The sequence below is a fragment of the Anguilla rostrata genome, chromosome 4 (genome assembly GCF_018555375.3).
Source record: "Anguilla rostrata isolate EN2019 chromosome 4, ASM1855537v3, whole genome shotgun sequence".
Classification (NCBI taxonomy): domain Eukaryota; kingdom Metazoa; phylum Chordata; class Actinopteri; order Anguilliformes; family Anguillidae; genus Anguilla; species Anguilla rostrata.
In genome coordinates, this window is record NC_057936.1 from 2530579 (window position 1) to 2551849 (window position 21271).

The following is a 21271-nucleotide window of genomic DNA, read 5'->3' on the forward strand; positions in this document are numbered from 1 at the left end:
AGAGTCAAAGACAGAAAAAGAACTTAAATAATCATTTAATTTGGAAGATTAATGGTGAGGTTACTCACCAGTATACCATTAATAGTAGCATGTTGGTGAATACATTCTTTTTTTAATATAGAGTACCGGTATCTAGTGTATTCTTGCTGTGTTAAGCTGGATCTCTAAGAAGACACACCTGCTTGCTATACCAGTAAACTGGCTGAACTCTTAACAAAAAAAGTTATCGACCCTTCACAAAAAATCCAGCAGCACATGCACACCATTCTACTTCAGTTACAGAAAAGATGGTCTGCATGCATGTTTCAATAAAATAAAAAATAAAAAATAATAACCAATATGTTTACGCAGATGTAGCCTGTAACTGCACTACACATAAAGTTATTTTTCGACATTGTTTGGATATCTCTGTGCTAACTCAGAAGCGTGGGGATAAGCGGATTGGAAAGACGAGCACTCCTCTTGGCCTGGTCTTTATATGGGTAAGGCACACAGCTGACCGAGCGCCAACGATCCTGAAAACACTGTGGGCAGCAGCACACTAGAGACTATTATTCACAGCCCCCCCCCCCCTCCCCTCGCCCGACCCCCCCACCGCCAAACCACAAGCACTCACTCTGAAGGGCTAGGCTGCAATTGACTGTACTTCTCATCCCTTAATGACACCAGTGTCATCACAAACACAAGGCGGGGGTGGTGAAGGGGGGGGGGGGGGGGGCTGGGGGTAGGGAGGTCAACTGCAGCGTACTGCTTAGCTGGAATTTCAAACCTCCGGTTTAAACCCCCTAGACCACAGAGCTGCAGTTTAAACACACTGGAGCGGCTCATGCTTATCTTTGGCAGATCCGTAGAGAGGTGTTCCAGCTGCGATGAAGCTCTGTGGTGTCGGGGTTCAGACCTCAGGTGTAAACTCCAGGTAAGCAGCACACGCCGCAACTGACCCGGGATGACCCTAGGCCTCGTAACTAAGCAACATGAGAACCAGGACCAGGAAATCCAGTTTACCCTGATACTCATCACATAATACACTGGGGTTATTTCACTGTGCTGTTATAACACAATCTGATTCCACATGCAGGCTGCAGCTAAATATTCAAAATTCATTTTGGAAGACCATTAAAGGATTTATTGGAAATTATCCAGATATGGTGTTAGACATGAAATCTGAAAATGTTGTGTCTAGCATGCTTTATTACATGATCACTCTGTTCAATGTTTTTCTTTCACTGGTAAAAATTATTTCACACAAAAATACCATAATGACAGAGTTTGCTTTACAGAACTGCCACCTTTTAAAATATAAAATGTATAAGATCACTGCCCATAGAACAGATACCTACAGTACATGTCCCAGGTATCCAAACCCCAATTTCCTCCTTCCAGATCAGCCAGAATTGTACTGAAAATCATGTGACAAACAGAGACGTCAGTGATTGGTCCAGTCAGGATGAGAACCACAGAGGAGAGCTGACTGCATCATGACACGCTTGTTGGTGTTTTTGCGTGTAAATGAATGGAAATTTCCACAGGGCCAATCGCAGAGAGACAGGCATAGGGAACTCTCTTTGGTTCCAGTGAGACCATCCTGCTGCAGAAACAGGCATATGGAACTCTCTTGGGTCCAGTGAGACCTGCTGCAGTAACGAGCTGGTCTCACGGGCAGTGCTTCTTCAGAGCACACACATTTACGGGAAGAGGTTCCCTGAGGAAGGAAACCGCTCTCGTTGTCTTTTAGACTACACGTCTTCCTTCGTTCTCCCCTTCAGAGGCTGAGGCTCTGTGATGTGGGTGAGTGACGGAGGGACACGTGTGCTACAGAACAAAAGCTGTTAAAGACAAGGTCAAGGGCAGGGGCACGGGGAGGGGGAGGGGGAGGGGGGCCGGGGGGGGGGAGGTATTTCCTCTTATACACGCACTTCCCCTCTTTACCCCGTTTGTTCTGATACAGACACCAGCTTATTTCCCCCATGGCTTCCCCCCATAGCATTCTCTTTCTCTTTCTCTCTCTCTCTCTCTCTTTCCCTCTGACTTCTCTCTACCTTTCCCTCTCTCTCTCTCTGTGCTTGGTTCCACACAGCAAAGTTCTGCTGGATACGAAACCTGCAGATGCCCACCTGAGCACACCGCCGTGATGCTTCGGCAGCGTTTAAGTCCCACACCCTGCTGCCCCTGTCCCTCCCGCCCTCCTGCCCCCCCAGGCAGCGCCGCTGCTGCCCGCCCTCCCGCCTGCCCTACCCCCGCCCCCCTCCCTGCCCCCCGCCCCCCGTACGCACACACACACACACACACACACACAGAAACAGCAGGTGGCTAAAGATAACAATGGCCACGCGGTGACTCCATCCGGCCTTGCTGCCGGAGTGCCCGACCCCGGGTCCGAGCAGCAGCGTCATCGTGCAGCTCGATGACAGAATTACAGCCCCGTTTCAGCTCCACACGGAACAATGGGCCCTGCCGTTCATTTCGGTTTCTGTTGTGTTTGGATTCGCTGCCACATTTTTTTTAATTTCTTTTTTTTAAACAAATAGACTCGTCCCAAAAAATCTGGTGTACAGTAAACACGAAAACAAAATGGACTTCCTATGCACCTCAAGGCGCAAAGACGGTGAACCTCGATCGATTTCCGGGTCAGGCGAGGCCCGAGGGCATGAGGATGAGTAAAATAAGCGACTGGGATGAGCTGAATCCTCTCAGAGCCTGGCCGGCTAATTATCCCCCATGCTAACTGGCTCTCCCTCACCATCTCAGCTCATGTGCTCCGACCGTGCTGCTGCAAAATGGCCGCCACGCGTCACCCAGGTTGCGTTAAACGTTGGTGGCGAGTTTCCTGCCTTCGCTATAAACGGCTTTGAGCTGGCATGTGTGCAGCAAGAGACCAACACGTGCAATCACAATCTACCCAAAACCCCCCACCCCCCAGTCCATGATCGAAACACACAACAGGAAGCGACCTCACACATGACAGGCATGTTGTCTGTGTGTTCTGGCAGGCACAAGCCGTGCTCTGTGGATGGAGGCAGTGGTTTGGCTGTTGATTGAAGCCTCTGTTCTTTCATTTCTCAGGGAGACTCTCAGCTAACGCCAACAAAAAAAAAAAAACGAAGAAAAACAACGTCGCGAAGAACGAACGTGGGAACCCTGTTCGAACTACAGCCCCATTTCACTGATGACAGTGGATGTGCTGGGGGCTTAGCATGTTGTTTAAACAGTCGCAATACTGTGAGCGGCGTGTTTGTTCAGCGATGACTCCACTCCTGGAAGAAATGCGGTCAGCTTTATAGCAATATCCTGTACATATGAGCACTGCGCAATGTATGCTAAATATATTTACAAGCAGTGTAATATACTGCAATATACATGCCATATTTTGTGAAATGTCACAATATCCTTATTTTATTTCAATATATTTTCAGTACATTCCTGACACCAACACTACAGCGTACTGAATGAATACATTGGATAGTCATGTGACTTTCACTGCCTTACAAAAAGTTTAAAAGAAACACCTTATCTCGCTCTGATCATAAAATGTACTTCATTTTGATTACTCTTGTACTAAGAGTTTGTATTTGCATTGAATTTGGAAACCAAAGCACAAAGATATAGGAGACCTTTTTTTCTACTGCACAAATTTTATTGTAAAAAATAATGCAATTCATAGTTATTAAAACACATTATCACAAACACACATATACACACAAAAGACAAAAAAAATGCACTGGCATGACTGTGCAAATGCTGTTTGTAACCGCAGAATGAGATATGATTTAAGTTTCTTCTGACATTAAAATCAGAAATTAAATCCAATTTCAAATCAAATTAACAGTCAAAAGCAAAGCACCTTTTTTAATGGAGAGTGCATAGAGTGCTTTTTACAGAACGTAGAATAGAATGTAAACGGAATTTAGAATGGAACAGTAATAGAATGTTGTCAAACTACACATGTAGCCGCCCAAAACCATTATTCTTCCTACACACTACAGAGAGGGTGTGATGCACATCCCCCCCAGTACCACTGACCAATGCAAATCTGTGAGACAAGCCAGAGTGACTTTGGTAGGCCTGGCTGATAGGCTGATATTCTACGATGCTGCGCTATTGGTGTAAACCTGTCCGGCACACGAGGGTACTGCGAGCTTCACTCACACGAGAACAAACACAGCCGACCTCCGCGGAGCGCGATAAGGAGGCCCATATAGCAGAGCCTAAAGCAGACAGTGCAAACATCCATTTTGCCAAAACAGACATTCCCTTCACAAACAGGATATGGAATAAAGACAGACAGACACACACACACACACACACACACACACACACACACACACGGACGATAAGCAGCTCCCGGCACAGAAATCTTTACCAGAGGCCATTCCAAACGGCCATTTTCTCTACAGCCTGAGTCAGCACTAAATTCATTTCTAAAAATGAGACACCGGATATCGCAGAAATTCAACACACAAAAGGTATTAAAAATGCCAGCGGATTGAGAGAGAAGAATGAGAAACTGGGGCTTCCATTGTGCGGCTCTGACAATTAAACTGCGGCGGGGCGACGAGCGAGGGCTGCTGGCGGGACCGACGGGAAGGGGCGAAGAGGAAGCGCGACGCTGAGCACGCACACAGGTGATACCTGTGCCACACCTGCGCTGCACCTGACCCGTCCCGCCTGAGCGCACAGCCCCGTCAAACGCCCCGTCAAACGGCTCGAAATGCGCCCGCGAGCTCTCGCTACTGACAATAAAATAAACGCTGTTCCCGTTCGCTGAAAACGACCCAACGACTGTTCCTCATTAAAATTTAAATAAAAAGCTTATTAAACACGTATTACACATAACACTTACTAAAATTCATAAATAACAATGATGTTGCAAAGTGGGAATACGCAGACACTAGCTACAGCCTGAAACGTATATCATACATATGTATAATGACAGAATGCGCGCAGACGGGTTTAGTGTTAAACGATGAGAGTTCGCAGGGCATCCAAGTCCCCGATGAAGCAGAACAGGATCAGGCAGCGGGGGGTCATCCCAGCGGCGTCCGACACCAGGGCATGTCCAACCCTTAACAAGCCCCACCCCCCCGCCCCACCCCCCGCCCCACCCCCCTCCTCCCCTCAGCAACCGTGACACATCCACGGAGAAAACGGCGATAATGAGTGAAATACAACCTCCTCTTAAACAGAGAGAGAGAGAGAGAGAGAGAGAAAAAAGAAGAGAATGCTGAAAAGGAGGGAGGGTGGAGGGGACGAGGTGGTAAAGCTACACCCAGAGCTCCTGGGCGAGGGGGGGGGGGGGGGGGTGATGGAAAGCGCTCGCTGGATTATTCAGCGAGAGTGTTGGGTTGCAGGATCGCTCCGCGCCGCGGATGAAGGGGGGGGGGGGGGGCCTGACAATCCCGCATATTTTCTGCCCCGAGACCCCCCCCCCCATACCGCCGCTGTTGCCGCGGCGACCCCGCGTGCGGCCCGCTCCTCGGGTTTCAGGAAGCTGCGTGCGTGGCGGACATTGGCGGGAAGGACGCGGCCGGTGAGAGACGCGGGACCTCACTTCCTGTGTGACTGGCTGCCTGAGGGGAATAACGAGGGGGGGGGGAGAGGGGGGGGTCACATCAGGCTTTACCCAAAATCACACATCGGTGGATTAAAGTGGCTTCACAATTACGTTATCTACTTAAGCTTGAAAAAACAAAACTCAGTGATCCTGAATCTTTTCATGTGTTCACAAGTTAATTGCTAATTAAGAACTACACCTGTGTCTGGCGTTCTGACTGCTGTCTGAAACACTGAGACTGATGGCTGTGTGAAACACTGAGACTGCTGTGTGAAACACTGAGACTGACGGCTGTGTGAAACACTGAGACTGCTGTGTGAAACACTGAGACTGACGGCTGTGTGAAACACTGAGACTGACGGCTGTGTGAAACACTGAGACTGACGGCTGTGTGAAACACTGAGACTGACGGCTGTCTGAAACACTGAGACTGATGGCTGTGTGAAACACTGAGACTGACGGCTGTGTGAAACACTGAGACTGACGGCTGTGTGAAACACTAGTGACTGGCTGTTAGGGAATAACTGAGGGGGGGCACAGAGAGGGGTGGCACATAGGCTTACCCTAAAATCAACGATCGGCGTGTTAACAGTGGACTCGCATTGAATATCACTGAGAGCTGTGAAACAAACACTAGTGATCCTGAACTGTTCATGGTTCACAGTTTTGCAAATAAGAACTGACGGCTGTGTGAAACTCTGACTGCTGTCTGAAACACTGAGACTGAGGCTGTGTGAAACACTGAGACTGCGGTGTTGGAAACACTGAGACTGATGGCTGTTGGAAACACTGAGACTGACGGCTGTGTGAAACACTGAGACTGACGGCTGTGGAAACACTGAGACTGACGCTGAACTGGTGACGCTTGAAACTGAGACGGCTGTGTGAAACACTGAGACTGACGGCTGTGTGAAACACTGAGACTGACGGCTGTTTGAAACACTGAGACTGACGGCTGTGTGAAACACTGAGACTGACGGCTGTGTGAAACACTGAGACTGACGGCTGTGTGAAACACTGAGACTGACGGCTGTTTGAAACACTGAGACTGACGGCTGTTTGAAACACTGAGACTGACGGCTGTGTGAAACACTGAGACTGACGGCTGTTTCGAACACTGAGACTGACGGCTGTTTCGAACACTGAGAAAGCCTCTTCATCTTCTACAGCCTGAGGAAGGCGAATGACCGAAACGTATAGAGTATAAAAACATGTTACATGTTATGTTGAGTCTGGGAACTACATCTCTCATAGATTCACTCACCTGTAAAGCGTCTTTGAGACTGTGAAAAGCGCTATATAAAATGAATTTATTATTATTGTTATTATTATTATCCTATAAATGAGTGGTGTGCAACAAGGATCGATACAACATTTACCCACAAATCCACCGAACCACCCAAATCAAAGCAGAAGCTCTTATCCAGAGACAGAGTGAACGAGCATTAGCCGGATGGAGTCACTCAGGGATTCCATTCACCTTGATGGAGGGACAGGCCACACATTGCTAATGCGCTGCTGCATATTTACTGTATGTATTTATGCACCTAACAACTCAAATCACAGGGAGGACGGCATTCGCCGTTTGAAAAGTAGGTTATCAAAACAGCTGAACGCAAGCCGCACATATCGTGCATTCCAGAACAGAGATGTTCAGATGCTGCACGTTTTTATGCCTCCGCGATGGCACAGCTGTGGCCGGAGGCATTATATTTTCGGGTTGTCTGTCCGTCCGTCCGTCCGTCCGTCTGTCCCGATTCTCGTGAACGCGATATCTCAGGAACGCCTTGAGGGAATTTCTTCAAATTTGGCACAAACGTCCATTTGGACTCAAGGATGAACTGATTGGATTTTGGTCAAAGGTCAAGGTCACTGTCACCTCACAAAACACGTTTTTGTCCGTAACTCAAGAACTCATACGCTAATTATGACAAAGTTTCACACAAATGTCTAATAAAAAAAGAAGTTTCACACAAATGTCTAATAGGATAAAATGATGACGTGATGACATTTTATATCCAAACGGTCAATCTAGCCAGGAAAAGGAACCAGGGAAGGAGTGAATTATCACATGCATGAATCCTTTCTTCCTGGCAAGACTCCATTGTTTAGAGATTGTACTTATGTGCCCTTTCAAATGCAAGCTCTCCCCCAAGACTTAGGTGCTGAGAGCCATTGAAAAGCAACCCTGGGTGACTAGAAATTATAATATGTGAAGAGTCATTGCTCTAGCCAGGAAAAGGAACCAGAGAAGGAGTGAATTATCACAACCATGAAGTCTTGATGAAGTGATGACATTTTATATCCAAACTGGCTACTGGTTGGCGGAGGCATGCAACCGCGAGGCGGTATTTCTAGTTTGGACCTGTCATCAAACTCAACCACTGCATCAAGACCAAAAATATGCTTCCGGACTGAATCCAGCTAGAATCAAACGAGGACAAGACAGTCGTGACCACACCTTAAAGGCACAACCCATAATTGGCAACAACCGAACAGAACAACATGGACAGCGATTGGTGGAAACTTTCTAGTTTTACTTCCGGAATCCATTCTGGAATAAAAAGGAAGCACGCGTAGGAAGCAGAAAGTATCCACCAATCACTGTCCGCGTTGTTCTGTTGGTCGACGTGGTTACACTGGCGGTTACCAAAGTAAACAGTAACGGGCGGAGTTCCTCTCTTTCTGAACACAGTAAGGCGATTCATTGGCTGTCATGCTCTGTTATTTCTCTCTGGATGTCAGCCAGCAGGAGGAGATGAGGCAGCAGAGCCGCCGATCTCACCAGACCCACGAAAGCAGCGGACGGCGGCGGAAGCCACACCGCGCGGTAATCGGAACATTAACCAGTGCACCATACGGGACGCCGGGGGCCGGTCCTCTCCATCACTGAACCCCCTGGGGGGGGCGTGGGGGGGGGGGGTCGGTATCCCTGCGATGCTCAGCCAGCGGCTGCATGCTAGGCGCGGCCGCCATCTCACCAGACCCACGAAGCAGCGACGGCGCGGAAGCCACACAGCCGGTACAGATGGAACATTACCAGTGCACCATACGGGACGCCGTGGCGTTCCTCCATCATGAACCCTGGGGTGGAACCGCCGCTCAGACCAGCTGCTGCGCGCGGGTACACCACACTCACAGACAGGAAATGCGCTCTCCAGCCTGGGACAGGATGTGAAGGATAGCGTTAGCGCTAATGCAGCGCGTCTGTCTGTTTCCTCCCACAGAGAGATGGAACCGCACCGCACCGGGCCACAGGGTGTTAACACACACTGCACGTAAAACTTGCTCTCTTATGGGGAGGAGAACGGCAGCCATGTCCTCTGCAGAGACAGCAGGATTTGATATTGGTTCATCTCAGCCAGACTATTCAGTAACATTCAACTGTTAATGTTTATGGAGAAACAAAGGAAAGCAAGGGGTGTACTGATTGAAATATTAATGCCTGTAGTCAGGAGACCTATACCCCCCCCCCCCCCCCCCCCCCCATTACAGGAAGCAGATACTTTGGGAACTGCTGCAGAAGTCACAGAACAACAGCCCGAGATGGCCAGAGGTCTCCATCGCCGCGCTTCCTCTCTCCGTCGGGTTTGTTTTGAGTCGTCTGCCAGCGTTTGTCTCGGAGCAAACTCATCCGTTGCTGTCCCGGCAGCGATATTCCTGATAACAGCCCAGATGGGGGGGGGGGAGGATGTGGAGGGGGGGGGGGGGCGCTAATATTGGGATACACATCAAAGGCAGCTCCAGGGCTGCCCGTAAATCAGGGCACTTAGTGGCACGGGCCGCAGATACAGCTCTTTGTCTTAAGAGCTCTGTGGTCTTGTGGGGGGGGGGCGGGGGCTGGTATGAGAGACAGCGCTCTGCTCAGAGCTTTGGCCTCGCCGACGCTGCCTGGCCTGGAGAGCAGAGAAGACGTGCTTTCCTTTCTGCTGCTTTTTATGCCTCTTTCCTGTTATGCTGTTATGGAAGATTAAGGAAACACACCTGTGACTGGGTACCTGAAGTGACTGGGTGATTGGTGACCGAGTGAATGAGTGACTGGGTGAGTGAGTGAGTGAGTGACTGGATGAGTGAGTGAGTAAGTGAGTGAGTGAGTGAGTGAATGAGTGAGTGACTGGGTGAGTGAGTGAGTGAGTGACTGGGTGAGTGAGTGACTGGGTGAGTGAGTGAGTAAGTAAGTGAATGAGTGACTGGGTGAGTTAATGAATGACTGGGTGAGTGAGTGAGTCACTCAGTCACTCACTCACTCACTCACTCACCCAGTCACTCACTCACTCACCCAGTCATTCACTGTGTGAATGACTGGGTGAATGAGTGAGTGAGTGAGTGAGTGACTGGGTGAGTGAGTGAGTGAGTGACTGGGTGAGTGAGTGAGTGAGTGACTGAGTGACTCGGGCCGGAGACCTAATCCCAGCCTCCAGCTGTTCAGTGCGCAGCAGAGCGCTGGCTCGTCCCCCTCACAGTGTGCCAGGAAAGGCAGGCGTGCGGCGGAAACGGCGTTCAGCGCGGCGTGTTTTCCGCAGGAAGTGCGGACGGTGCTGACGTAAGCGACAGGGACAGCGCAGCTGGCCAAAGGGCACAGGTGCGTCCTGTTCCACTCTCTCTCTCTCGCTTTCTCACTCTGCGTTCAGGACTGGTGTTTAGGCCCAGTGTTCAGACCCAGTGTTCAGGACTGGTGTTTGCCCATGTTCAGGCCCAGTGTTCAGGACTGGTGTTTAGGCCCAGTGTTCAGGACTGGTGTTTAGGCCCAGTGTTCAGGACTGGTGTTTAGGCCCAGTGTTCAGGACTGGTGTTTAGGCCCAGTGTTCAGGAACTGTCCACCTGACCCATCCACCCTTCTACAGCTAACGTTCCAACAGCACTGCGGGAGGTTAGCACGCTAACCATGCTAACGTTCCGTGCCGACAGCACTGCGGTGTCTGGCCCCGTTAGCATAGCCGCTAACCGCAGGCTGGCGCGGTGGTGTCCCAGAGTGCCCTGGCCGACACTCTTTCAGGCCTCGGTGACTAGCGTTTCACGGCGGCTGCCAGCTTGCAGTGACCCGCAGCTACCCCCCGGACACCATGCCTACTTCCTTCCGCCAAGACGGCCCCCTGCGGTGGTGGCGAAGTGGGGGGGGGAGTGGGGAGTGGGGGGGCGGGGGCCACAGAACAGGCAGTAAATCGGTCAGAGGGGAACGCGGGTCCTCCGCGAACAGTGCTTTCTGCTGACACACTGCGCTGTTGTCATGGCGCTCCGGAACCACGGAAACCGTCAGGAGGCCCGGGACCCGTCCTAACAAACGGCGCCGCGGGCGGGAGACGGAATGTTCCGGAGCCTGGGCCCGCCGTCCCCGCCGTCCCCCGCTGAGCAGCGGCGTTTCTCTCGATCGCCCGGGGAGCGAGCGCCCAGACAAACCCCCGCGCGAACGAACCTTCCGGCCCTTCCCAAAAAAAAATCTGATAAAATTAACCGTGAAAAGCTTTTCTGTTAACTCGCGTGTAAAACACCTAAATGTATCCCTTACCTGCCATGCCCCTCGGGCAGGGCTGCGCTCGCCTTTTACTTCCTGGAGGTGTGCCACGATTGCTTCACAAAAATTAATGGCTAACTAGCTTACTAGCATTTACTTTGGCTGTTCATTAATCTGAAAAAAATCAGATTAGAAATCCCAGGCTGTTTCCTTCCCAGAGGGGAACAGACATCCCAAGACACACAGACCTGAAGGTGCCGAGGCGGGACAGCGGAATATTTGTGAAAGCCTGCCCCCCATTTCACCATGAGCCGCCAACAGTATTCCATCCTTTCTGTGTTCCCCAGTTCCACAGGACCCTGTTAAAGTGAACGCAACCGAGAAGACTACAGCTGTGGAATCCATATACCCCATTAGCACAGCAAACCAGTGACCTTTTCCCAAAGGGGCTCATGGGAAATGTAGTCCTCAATGTGTGAAACCCCCTTCAATGGGAAACAGGCCTCGACGTGACCATGACTCAATAGAGGCATTAAAATTCTGGACCTGAACTTGCTCTGGTGTCAAGACGGGGGAAGGGGGGGGTATTCAGAAACCGAACACGACCCCCCACCCCCACAGGGCTCAGACTGACTAACAAACGGACGGACGGACGGATACTCACTCTGCCTGCCAGCTCCGCTCAGGGACCCCGCAGAGCTGGGCCTGCTGGTCTGCTGGGGGCCCGACTGGCAGAACTGGGGGGCCAGAGGCGGGACGCGCCCCCCCCTCCTGGGGCTCTGCCCCCCCCCGTCGGGAGTACGTGGAATCTTGGGCCGGTTCGCGAACCCCAGGATGAAGTCGCTAACAGGGGGGACAAAGGTAGATTAGGCCACTCCCAAAAAACTTTCCACACGCAGGCTACTGATAATAAAAGCACTAGCACCACCGTGCCAGATCAGCTCACATGATACGTGCATATCATTTCCCTTTCAGGCAAATCCAAGGTCTGGTCATTGCATAACTTGGTACGTCATTTGATGACACAACAAAAAACAAACAAATTAAAACGCCGTCTGAAACTGCAGAAACAAACATTTTCCTACTCTCATCGTCTCTTTTGGACACTGCTTGCACATAAGCTGAGAAATGATTTCTTCCAGACCGTAGTGTCTTATATGTTTTGTGGTGTACAGACAGCAGGTCTGGAACGTGTCAAGCACCACAGAGCATTCGGACAGGATCCTGAGAGGAGACGACCTCACTGACGACACGGACCAGCACACACAAGCACACAACTGCTATTCATCATCCAACCAGATCTGTCACTACAGCCTGGGCACTCTGACACGCGGCTCTCTGATTGGCTCATCACCACTCAGATTGGCTTGGGCTCTCTGATTGGCCCGTTTGGCTGTTAGACTGGCCCAGGCTCTCTGATTGGCCCGTTTGGCCATTAGACTGGCCCAGGCTCTCTGATTGGCCCATTTGGCTGTTAGACTGGCCCAGGCTCTCTGATTGGCAAGTTTGGCTGTTAGACTGGCCCAGGCTCTCTGATTGGCTGTTAGACTGGCCCAGGCTCTCTGATTGGCCCATCCCTGCTCTCTGATTGAGACCATGGTGGTACAGACGGTGGCAGGACCCTGGATATTAGATGACTAATCCACACAGGTCCATTTCAGTGTGCAGGGGGGGCGGTCAGAAAAGAGGCTTAGACTGGCAGTGTGAGGCTAAGACACCGGCGGAGTTAATTAAAGTTGTGTACCTGAGGCTCAGTGTGTGCAGAGATCACAGGGTCAGGTTCTGGGGGGGCTTATCGGCAGTGAATCACGCTCTTTGTGGGGAGGGCTGGAGGAGGGGCTCCGTGGCGCTGAGTCAGAGCGAGGGGAGCTCCGCACGGAGAGGGGATTAAACATTCCGAACGGGAAGACAATAACGACCCCGGCATTCCGGAGCGTAGATGTCATTCCCAGGCCAGAATGTCGCACTCTCTCAAACGGCTTGTGCTGCTCCGGCCGGAGAGAGGGAGCCTGGGAGTGTGCCCGCCCGCCCGCCTGCTCACACCTGTGTGAGGTCCTCACCTGTCCACCCGCTCACACCCACACCTGTGTGAGGTCCTCACCTGTTCACGTGCTCACACCCACACCTGTGTGAGGTCCACACCTGTTCACCTGCTCACCCCACACCTGTGTGAGGATCTCACCTGTCCGCTGCTCCACCCACACCTGTGTGAGGTCCTCACCTGTCCACCTTCTCACACCCACACCTGTGTGAGGTCCTCACCTGTCCACCCGCTCCACCCACACTGTGTGAGGTCCTCACCTGTCCACCCGCTCACACCCACACCTGTGTGAGGTCCTCACCTGTTCACGTGCTCACACCCACACCTGTGTGAGGTCCACACCTGTTCACCTGCTCACACCCACACCTGTGTGAGGATCTCACCTGTCCGCCTGCTCACACCCACACCTGTGTGAGGTCCTCACCTGTCCACCTTCTCACACCCACACCTGTGTGAGGTCCTCACCTGTCCACCCGCTCACACCCACACCTGTGTGAGGTCCTCACCTGTCCACCCGCTCACACCCACACCTGTGTGAGGTCCTCACCTGTTCACCTGCTCACACCCACACCTGTGTGAGGATCTCACCTGTCCGCCTGCTCACACCCACACCTGTGTGAGGTCCTCATCTGTCCACCCGCTCACACCCAGACCTGTGTGAGGTTCTCACCTGTCCATGTGCCCGTTGTACTTCTCCCCACCCTGCAGGGGGTGCCCTTCGACGCGGTGGTGCAGCGTGGGGTCCTGGTCACACTCAGAGTCTGAGAGAGACAGGGGAGACACATGGGCGTTTGCAGACCTGTTGGCCTACTCAACTATTGCTTGTATTATTTGCATAGACTGCTTTGTTGCTGTTTTTGTTCGTGTTAATCAGATTAACCTACAGGGACCAAGTTAAACTACGCGGTCGTTCCCTGCACTTGGAACTGTACTTCTCTCTAGGGTTTTCAACACACCTGTTCCTGGTTATGGTTCTACACTTTGTTGTACATCGCTCTGGATAAGAGCGTCTGCCAAATGCCTGTAATGTAATATGTAAAAAATAAACAAATAACAGGAACTTCGTAACGAGGCGTCTAACAAGTTGTTTTTCTAGGGGTTGAAATGGAGCAGAACGCTGTTGTTGACGACTGAATGATGAAGCCAAAGGCATTCTGGGATGGATGATTGCACACCCCCCCCCCCACCCCCCTTCCCCCTCTGTTTACCCTCTCCTCCTCGTCTTCCTGACACAAGCCCCACACAGCAGCTGACCTTGACTGTGAGTCATCGGGTGAAAAGGATCACGTCCAGCGCAAGTGGTGCTTGAGAAAAGCCAGATCAGCTGGCTGCCAGGAGCAGCGCTTAAACGATCGGGCATGCCCCCCCACCCACCCACCCACCCACCCACCGCCCCCGCAACGCCCCGCCGCCCCCCCCCCCCCCCAGGGCACTGACGGCAGCATCGAACCACTCAAACCCACAAACTACGTTTCCCCGGGAGACGGACAGGAGGAAAACGAGCGGCATGCTCATCTCTCGCTGAAGCAGAAGGACACAACGGCTCCTCACGCCCGTCCCCCATGACCACGAGGCTCAGTCACTCACAACATACTGCCAGTTTCCCTGTTCTCTTCCGTCATACACACACAATTACACAACATTATGTGTAATGACGATTAATGCTTATCCAAGGCTTACAATTGATGTCTCTCATCGCCAGAGCAGTAGGTTGTGTCTGCTCAAGGACACTCGACACCCAGGTGGGGTTTGAACGCAACCTCCGACGCCAGACATCGTCTTACCTCTGACTATGTGCCTGATAACATTAAGATAAGTAACTAACTGTTCTGAGCCCCAAGAACAGTGTTTATTGAATGAGCACTCCAGAATTGAGTGATTACAAATCCCTGAACCAATGGACTTAAGACGAGACTTCAAGTTATAAGAGTAAATCTGACCTGGTAATTAATGAGTAGGAGTTCAGCAGTACAGGGTGTGTATGTGTGTGTGTGTGTGTGTGCGTGTGTGTGTGTGTGTGTGTGTGTGTGTGTGTGCGTGCGTGTGTGCATGTGTGATGTGCGTGCGTGCGTGCATGCGTGTGTAACCCCTCCCCCCCACCCCCGATGTGCACACTCACCCAGAGTTCGGTGCAGGGAGTCCGCAGAGCTGGGCCGGCTGCAGGTTCGAGGGGTGGGGCGGGGGCTGCTGCGGGAGGTGGGCGGAGTCTCCTGCCGTCTCTGCTCCCCGTCACTGCTCCAGGGAAAATCAATAAAGATCTCATTAAACACAAGAACAGACCCGCTTCGTGCTTTTACCCGTTTACACGGGAAACAGACGTTTGTGACCTTAAATACTTCTGGGGAAACTGGTAATAGGCTTTTACTGCCGATGATCTGATCTGGCATTCAGCTGTCCGAGAGTGCAGGATCCCCCCGATCCTCAGTCTCAGCGGGAGACGCACATTTAAGGTCTGAAAAAACAGCACTTCCTGATTAATCAGGAGAACATTCCACCCACTCTTTTTCTGATTGAGTTATCTTGCGCAGCCTGTCCTTTTCCCCTCTCCCTTTCCCTCCCTCCATTCATTCATCTCTCCCCCCTCTCCTCCACCTTCTCTCTCTCTCCCCCCCCCCCTCGCTGTCTCTCCCTCTCTCTCTCACTCCCCCTCTCCCTCTCTCTCTCTCTCTCTCCTCCCCCCCCCCCCCCCTCCCCTCGCCGTGACTCAGTGATTTCTGCTCTATTGTTCAGCTGAAGCGGACTCTCACTCGTGGGCGAGCACAATGGCTGGCACAGGGCAGAGGGCAGAGGGCAGAGGGCACAGGGCAGGGCTGCCGTACGCTCGCTGGTGCTCATGCCAACGGCCCGGGCGGTAAAACAGGGAACAATGCCGCGTGGAACACGAGCCAGGGCACCGCCATGGACCGGTATCCGGCCCACCTGCCCGCCATCTGATTGGACGGCAGCCCCATGACCTCATTCTGCAACTGGCATCTCTGACACCCGCTCGTTCAAAAGGGGGGGGGGCAAACGCACACTGCGGGACGGGGTCCGCGGACCAGAACCAGAACCGAAACGTTTCGCTGAATGTCACACCAGGTAACACCTGTGCCAAATCGCGCTGGTTGTGGTTGGACAATTTATCCGCAAACAGCGACCACAAACATAAAAGTCAGTTAATCATTCATCGCCTCTGGTGCCATTAACAGCTAAATGAAAGACAGAAGAAAACGACTGACAAACCAACACGGAGCCGTTTATACTGCCTTCTTTCCTTTCATTGGCTGAACGCTGTCAGTCATCCTCATCTCTCACGGCAAATCAGATCTAATTTATTTGTGCAGAGCATTTTACACTAGAATTTCACTGCTCCGTGAAGAACAATCCCCAACACCCGTACTGGGGATGGGGTCAAATCCAAGGCTATCGACAGCCCTGTGAGGTAAACCCAGATCAACAGGTCAGCCTGCATGGAAACTGACGCACCACCGATGTGCATCCAGGTGTAGTTTACCTAGACTCACACCAGACCTGAGAGTCAGCCGGGGGGGGAGCGGTCACAGCCCGACTCTACTGTCCAACCCCATTCCGGGAGGTCAACCACCCAGTAGGTTTTCACTCCAACCCTGACAAAGCCACACCTCATTCAAGAACTAGAGCAAGGGATGCCCAGCCTCCTTCCTGGAGATCCACTGTCCCGTAGGGTTTCATCGCAGCCCTAAACAAAGCACACCTCACTCAGCAGGAAGAGATCCAGAGATAAGCAGCTTCTGAGGTCTTCCTGTCTACACATCCACCGCCGGGACAAAAGGACGGCTACTTTCACGGGCCTCTCGACGGTTCGGCTTCCGAATAACGGCGCCGCGTTCGCCAGGATGAAACCCGAGCAACTTCCGACAACCGACGCGCAAAAGCAAACAGTGGCCCCTTAGAGCAGCAAAGCTGAAGGCACACACATTACTGTGTTCGATTTTCAGCGGAGAGGCCGACCCCAACGCGCATTTCCACTAGCCGCCGCTAAAGAAAAACAAGAATGAGTGAACACCAGCTCCTCATTGGTGAGGAAAGGGGACACTGCTTCCTCATTGGTCAGATTTTGGGAGACTGACTGGATTGGTTAGAGTGGGAGAAAGTGACTCCTCATTGGTCAACATAGGGGAAAGTGGCTTCTTATTGGCCAAAAATGAGGAAACTGACTCTGGATTGGTCAGCATGGGGGGAAGTGGCTCCTCGTTGGTCAGAGAGGGGAAAGTGAATGCGGATTGGTCAGAGAGGGGGAAAGTGACTGCGGACTTGTCAGAGAGGGGGAAAGTGACTGCGGATTGGTCAGAGAGAGGGAAAGTGACTGTGGATTGGTCAGAGAGAGGGAAAGTGACTGCGGATTGGTCAGAGAGGGGGAAAGTGACTGCGGATTGGTCAGAGAGAGGGAAAGTGACTGCGGATTGGTCAGAGAGAGGGAAAGTGACTGCGGATTGGTCAGAGAGAGGGAAAGTGACTGCGGATTGGTCAGACAGGGAGAAAGTGAATGCGGATTGGTCAGAGAGAGGGAAAGTGGCTGCTGATTGGTCAGAGAGAGGGAAAGTGACTGCGGATTGGTCAGAACGGGGAAGGCACTCACAGGGCGGAGGTGCTCCGTTGGGAGCTGGGCGTGACCGGGCGCTGGAGCGGCTCGTCGATGCTCTGACCCGCCAGCGCTGACCGCCTCTTAGCCTTCAGAGAGTGAGTCATGATCTGGAACACACACACACGCACGCACGCACGCACACACCACACACCCCATACACACACACACACACACACACATGCACACACGCACACGCACGCACACACCACACACCCCATACACACACACACACACACACACACATGCACACACGCACACACGCACACACGCGCACACACACACACACGCACACACGCAAACACGCACACACACATATCCCACATACACACACCACACATACCACGCACACACGCACACACACACACACACACACACACACACACGCACACACACACAGGGTTCAGACGTTGTGTATGGCACAGACATACGATAGGATTAAAGCCTAAGCCTCTGTCAGGTGAAATCCCAACTCTGACCTGCGGGGACTTCAGAGTGTCACTTATCTGACCTGGAGAATCGTGGCTCACAATGGCGGTGATAATACAACGGTAATGAGAGCCGGCGACCCGGACCGAAACGCGCCTGGCGGCTTCCCAGCTCGACTCTTATCAATTTACAAAAAGCGTTCAGAAGTGAACGTTCAAAAAACCGAAGCGGGGTGTCCCGTTTCGTACGGAAAGCGCCCCGCCACCCACCCCCAGGTACTCGGTCGTCAGCAGCGATTCTCCGGAGAGTTCTCTGGGCTGCGGCTGCAGAACTTCCTCCTTATCCAGGTCGGCCTCCATCGCGTCGTCCTGTTAAAAAAAAGAGCGAAGGATTATGGGGATTTGCTCCGAGACACAGCGGTGAATGAGCCCGGATCACCTCCTACATTTCAACACGGCGGAGCCGTCACAACGCACCCGCAGAAACAAACAGGGCTCCTAAGTACCCTCGGAATGGGAAGAATAAGCATATTGGGAGGAAAATATATTGCGAGACAGATTTAGTTTCTGAGTGAGGAAACGAAATGGAAAAATCAACTGCGTCAAAACAACAACAAAAAAAGAATGTGTGAAATATTCATGCTCACAGACACATAGAGAAACGCAGGCGAGGGCGTTACTGGTGACGCGAGTGCTAATTTTGTGAGGTGACAGGAGTTCCCGCACCTGTGCACCTGTGTGACCCCGTGCACCTGTATAACCCCGTGCGCTAACCCTGCAGTGCTCACCTGAAAAAACTAAAAACTCCACGCTGCCCATTTTTTATTGATCCATTGCCAGGTCAGCATGAGTGATTCCAGGACCATCATTACTCCTGTTCCTAAAATAATCTCGCCCCCAGGAAAATGCTGATTTCAGGCCCATAACTTTGACATCGATAGCGATGAGATCTCTTGAGCACATTACGGTATGGAAATTATGGACTAATGTGCAGAATCTTTTGGACTCCTACCAGTGTGTTTATACAGACGGTGGAGGCACCATCGATGCACTGAACTCCACTGTGCATTTTATTTTAAAGTCCTTCAGCCTCTGTGAGATTAATGTCTATGGATTTCGGTTCAGCACTGGAAACAATAGACCCACAGATCCTGTTAAACAAGCTGGAGCTGCTGAATTCCTCACATGATAAAACAACGCGTCACGACGATGACAAGCATCACCCATTCCGGGAGCTTCCGGAATAATGACATCACTCCAGCGAGGGGATCTGAGGTCAGAGGTCAGCTCACCTCGTCGTTATCATCTTCCTCTTCATCTTCAGACTCCGCACCGTCTTCAGACGTTTCCTCTAGAAACACACGCGCCGGGTCAGGTAGAGGGAGAAACGCACACACAGTTCTGGGCTGTGGTCTGGGACTTCAGCAGTAAAACTTTACTGGCAGGTAAACTACAGCAGCTGCCGACAACAACTGACAAATTTGGAATTTCACTGCCAGTTGTTTCATTGTGTGTGTGTATGACTGTGTGTATGCATGTATGTGCATGTGTGTGTGTGTATGTATGCGCGTGTATGTGTGTGTTTGTGTGTCTGCATGCGTGTGCGTGTGCGTGCGTGGGTGTGTATGCGCGTGTGCATGTATGTGTGTGTGTATATGTGTGTGAGTGTGCATGTGTGTGTGTGTGCGTGGGTGTATGTATGTGTGTGTGTATATGTGTGTGAGTGTGCATGCCTGTGTGTGTGTGTGTGTGTGTGAGTGTGCATGCCTGTGTGTGTGTGTGTGTGTGTGCTCACCGGAGTGCAGCTGTTTGATGATGAACTGTATCTGCCTGTGCAGGTCAGGATCCTCCTCCTTACTGTAGCAGCACAGAATCTCCTCCAGACTCTGAACACACAGCAAGCATGGAGCAGAGAGGAGAAGATGAGAGGAACGAGGGAGCAGAGCAGAGGAGAGGAACGGGGGAGCAGAGTGGAGGAGAGGAACGGGGGAGCAGAGCGGAGGAGAGGAAATTAACCAGGGAGAGCCTGCAGGAGAGGAGAAGGAACTGGGCATCTGATGACTAAGTTACAGGTAGTACTGCTCCATCACAGACGTGAAATAACTGAAAATATACTGAAGTGAAATATACTGTCCAGATACATCAAAACTTCACAATACATGGGCAAATATATAAACTACTGCTGCTTTGATATAATGCAATATATTCTACTACTCTGAAGTATATTTGTAATTATAATTTCAATATATTTCATTATATTCTATTTAAGTAGGAATGGATGGGTAGGAATGCCATGGCACTAGGCCTGACCTGAACTGATTCAGTGAAATATCCACAGCCATAAACAGACACTATATGCAAATATATGTGCCTGCCAAATGCATAAATGATGATAATGACGGTGGTGATGATGATGAAGATGGCGAAGAGTTTTACTCACCATCTCCCTGGCCTCCTCGCGCACTGTGGGGTCACACAGGATGCTGTACAGCGCCCCGTTCACATACGGCCGGATCTGCAATCGCAGCACGATGGGGTCAGGGGTCACCCAGCGGGGTCAAGGGTCAAATAAACATCGCAAAAAGTGTCAACTTAACACTTCGCCAAAACTTCACCGTCCCGCAGACTATGTTCTAACACAGGTTACTGGACACTGGGGTCTGAGAGTCCGTGCAGTTAAGACTGCAGTCCATTAGAGAGCCTACTGGACTTCACCAACAGAGATCAATTCTCACACATGAACACTCAGATCAATAATAAAGCAACACGCATACATTATTTAATCAGGCGTGGCAGCTTCCTGAATAAATGCCAAACCTACTTCACACAAAGCAAGCCTTGTGAAATTAATTCACAAAGCGTCGACTCAGTCACTACGCACTTTCACAAGAACCTATTGACCGGAGAAAAACAAAAGAGACTTATTTATTTTGTGATAAACATTAGGCAGCTTCAGACAATATAACCCCACAGCGTTATTAATGCCCCACCCAGAACAACATCAAAGGCCTTATTCTGGCATGTCCCCGTCAGCTCAAGTCAGAGGAAAAGTACGAATCGCGCGTTCGTCATCGACCCGTTTCTCCAGACGAGCGCGAGGGAGAGAGAGGGAGAGAGGGAGAGAGACGGAGAGAGGGAGAGAGGAGAGAGGGAGAGAGAGGGAGAGAGAGGAGAGAGAGGAGAGAGGGAGAGAGAGGAG

At 51.5% G+C, this 21271-nt stretch overlaps 1 protein-coding gene across 4 annotated transcripts in view; it reads right to left on the reverse strand.

Moving 5' to 3' along the window:
• Window positions 1-3612: 3612 nt before the first annotated feature.
• Window positions 3613-21271, reverse strand: part of LOC135252212 (lisH domain-containing protein ARMC9) — a 33915-nt gene continuing 16256 nt past the window's right edge. For all 4 annotated transcript variants that reach the window (XM_064330035.1, XM_064330034.1, XM_064330033.1 and 1 more), the window contains 9 exons: window positions 20513-20587; window positions 19868-19958; window positions 19365-19423; window positions 18343-18441; window positions 17642-17754; window positions 15164-15276; window positions 13715-13805; window positions 11668-11846; window positions 3613-5567 (listed from right to left, as the gene is read on the reverse strand). In XM_064330035.1, the coding sequence (XP_064186105.1) occupies window positions 5545-5567; window positions 11668-11846; window positions 13715-13805; window positions 15164-15276; window positions 17642-17754; window positions 18343-18441; window positions 19365-19423; window positions 19868-19958; window positions 20513-20587 (843 nt within the window). In that variant the 3' untranslated portion in view covers window positions 3613-5544. The remainder of the gene's footprint in view (window positions 5568-11667; window positions 11847-13714; window positions 13806-15163; window positions 15277-17641; window positions 17755-18342; window positions 18442-19364; window positions 19424-19867; window positions 19959-20512; window positions 20588-21271) is intronic.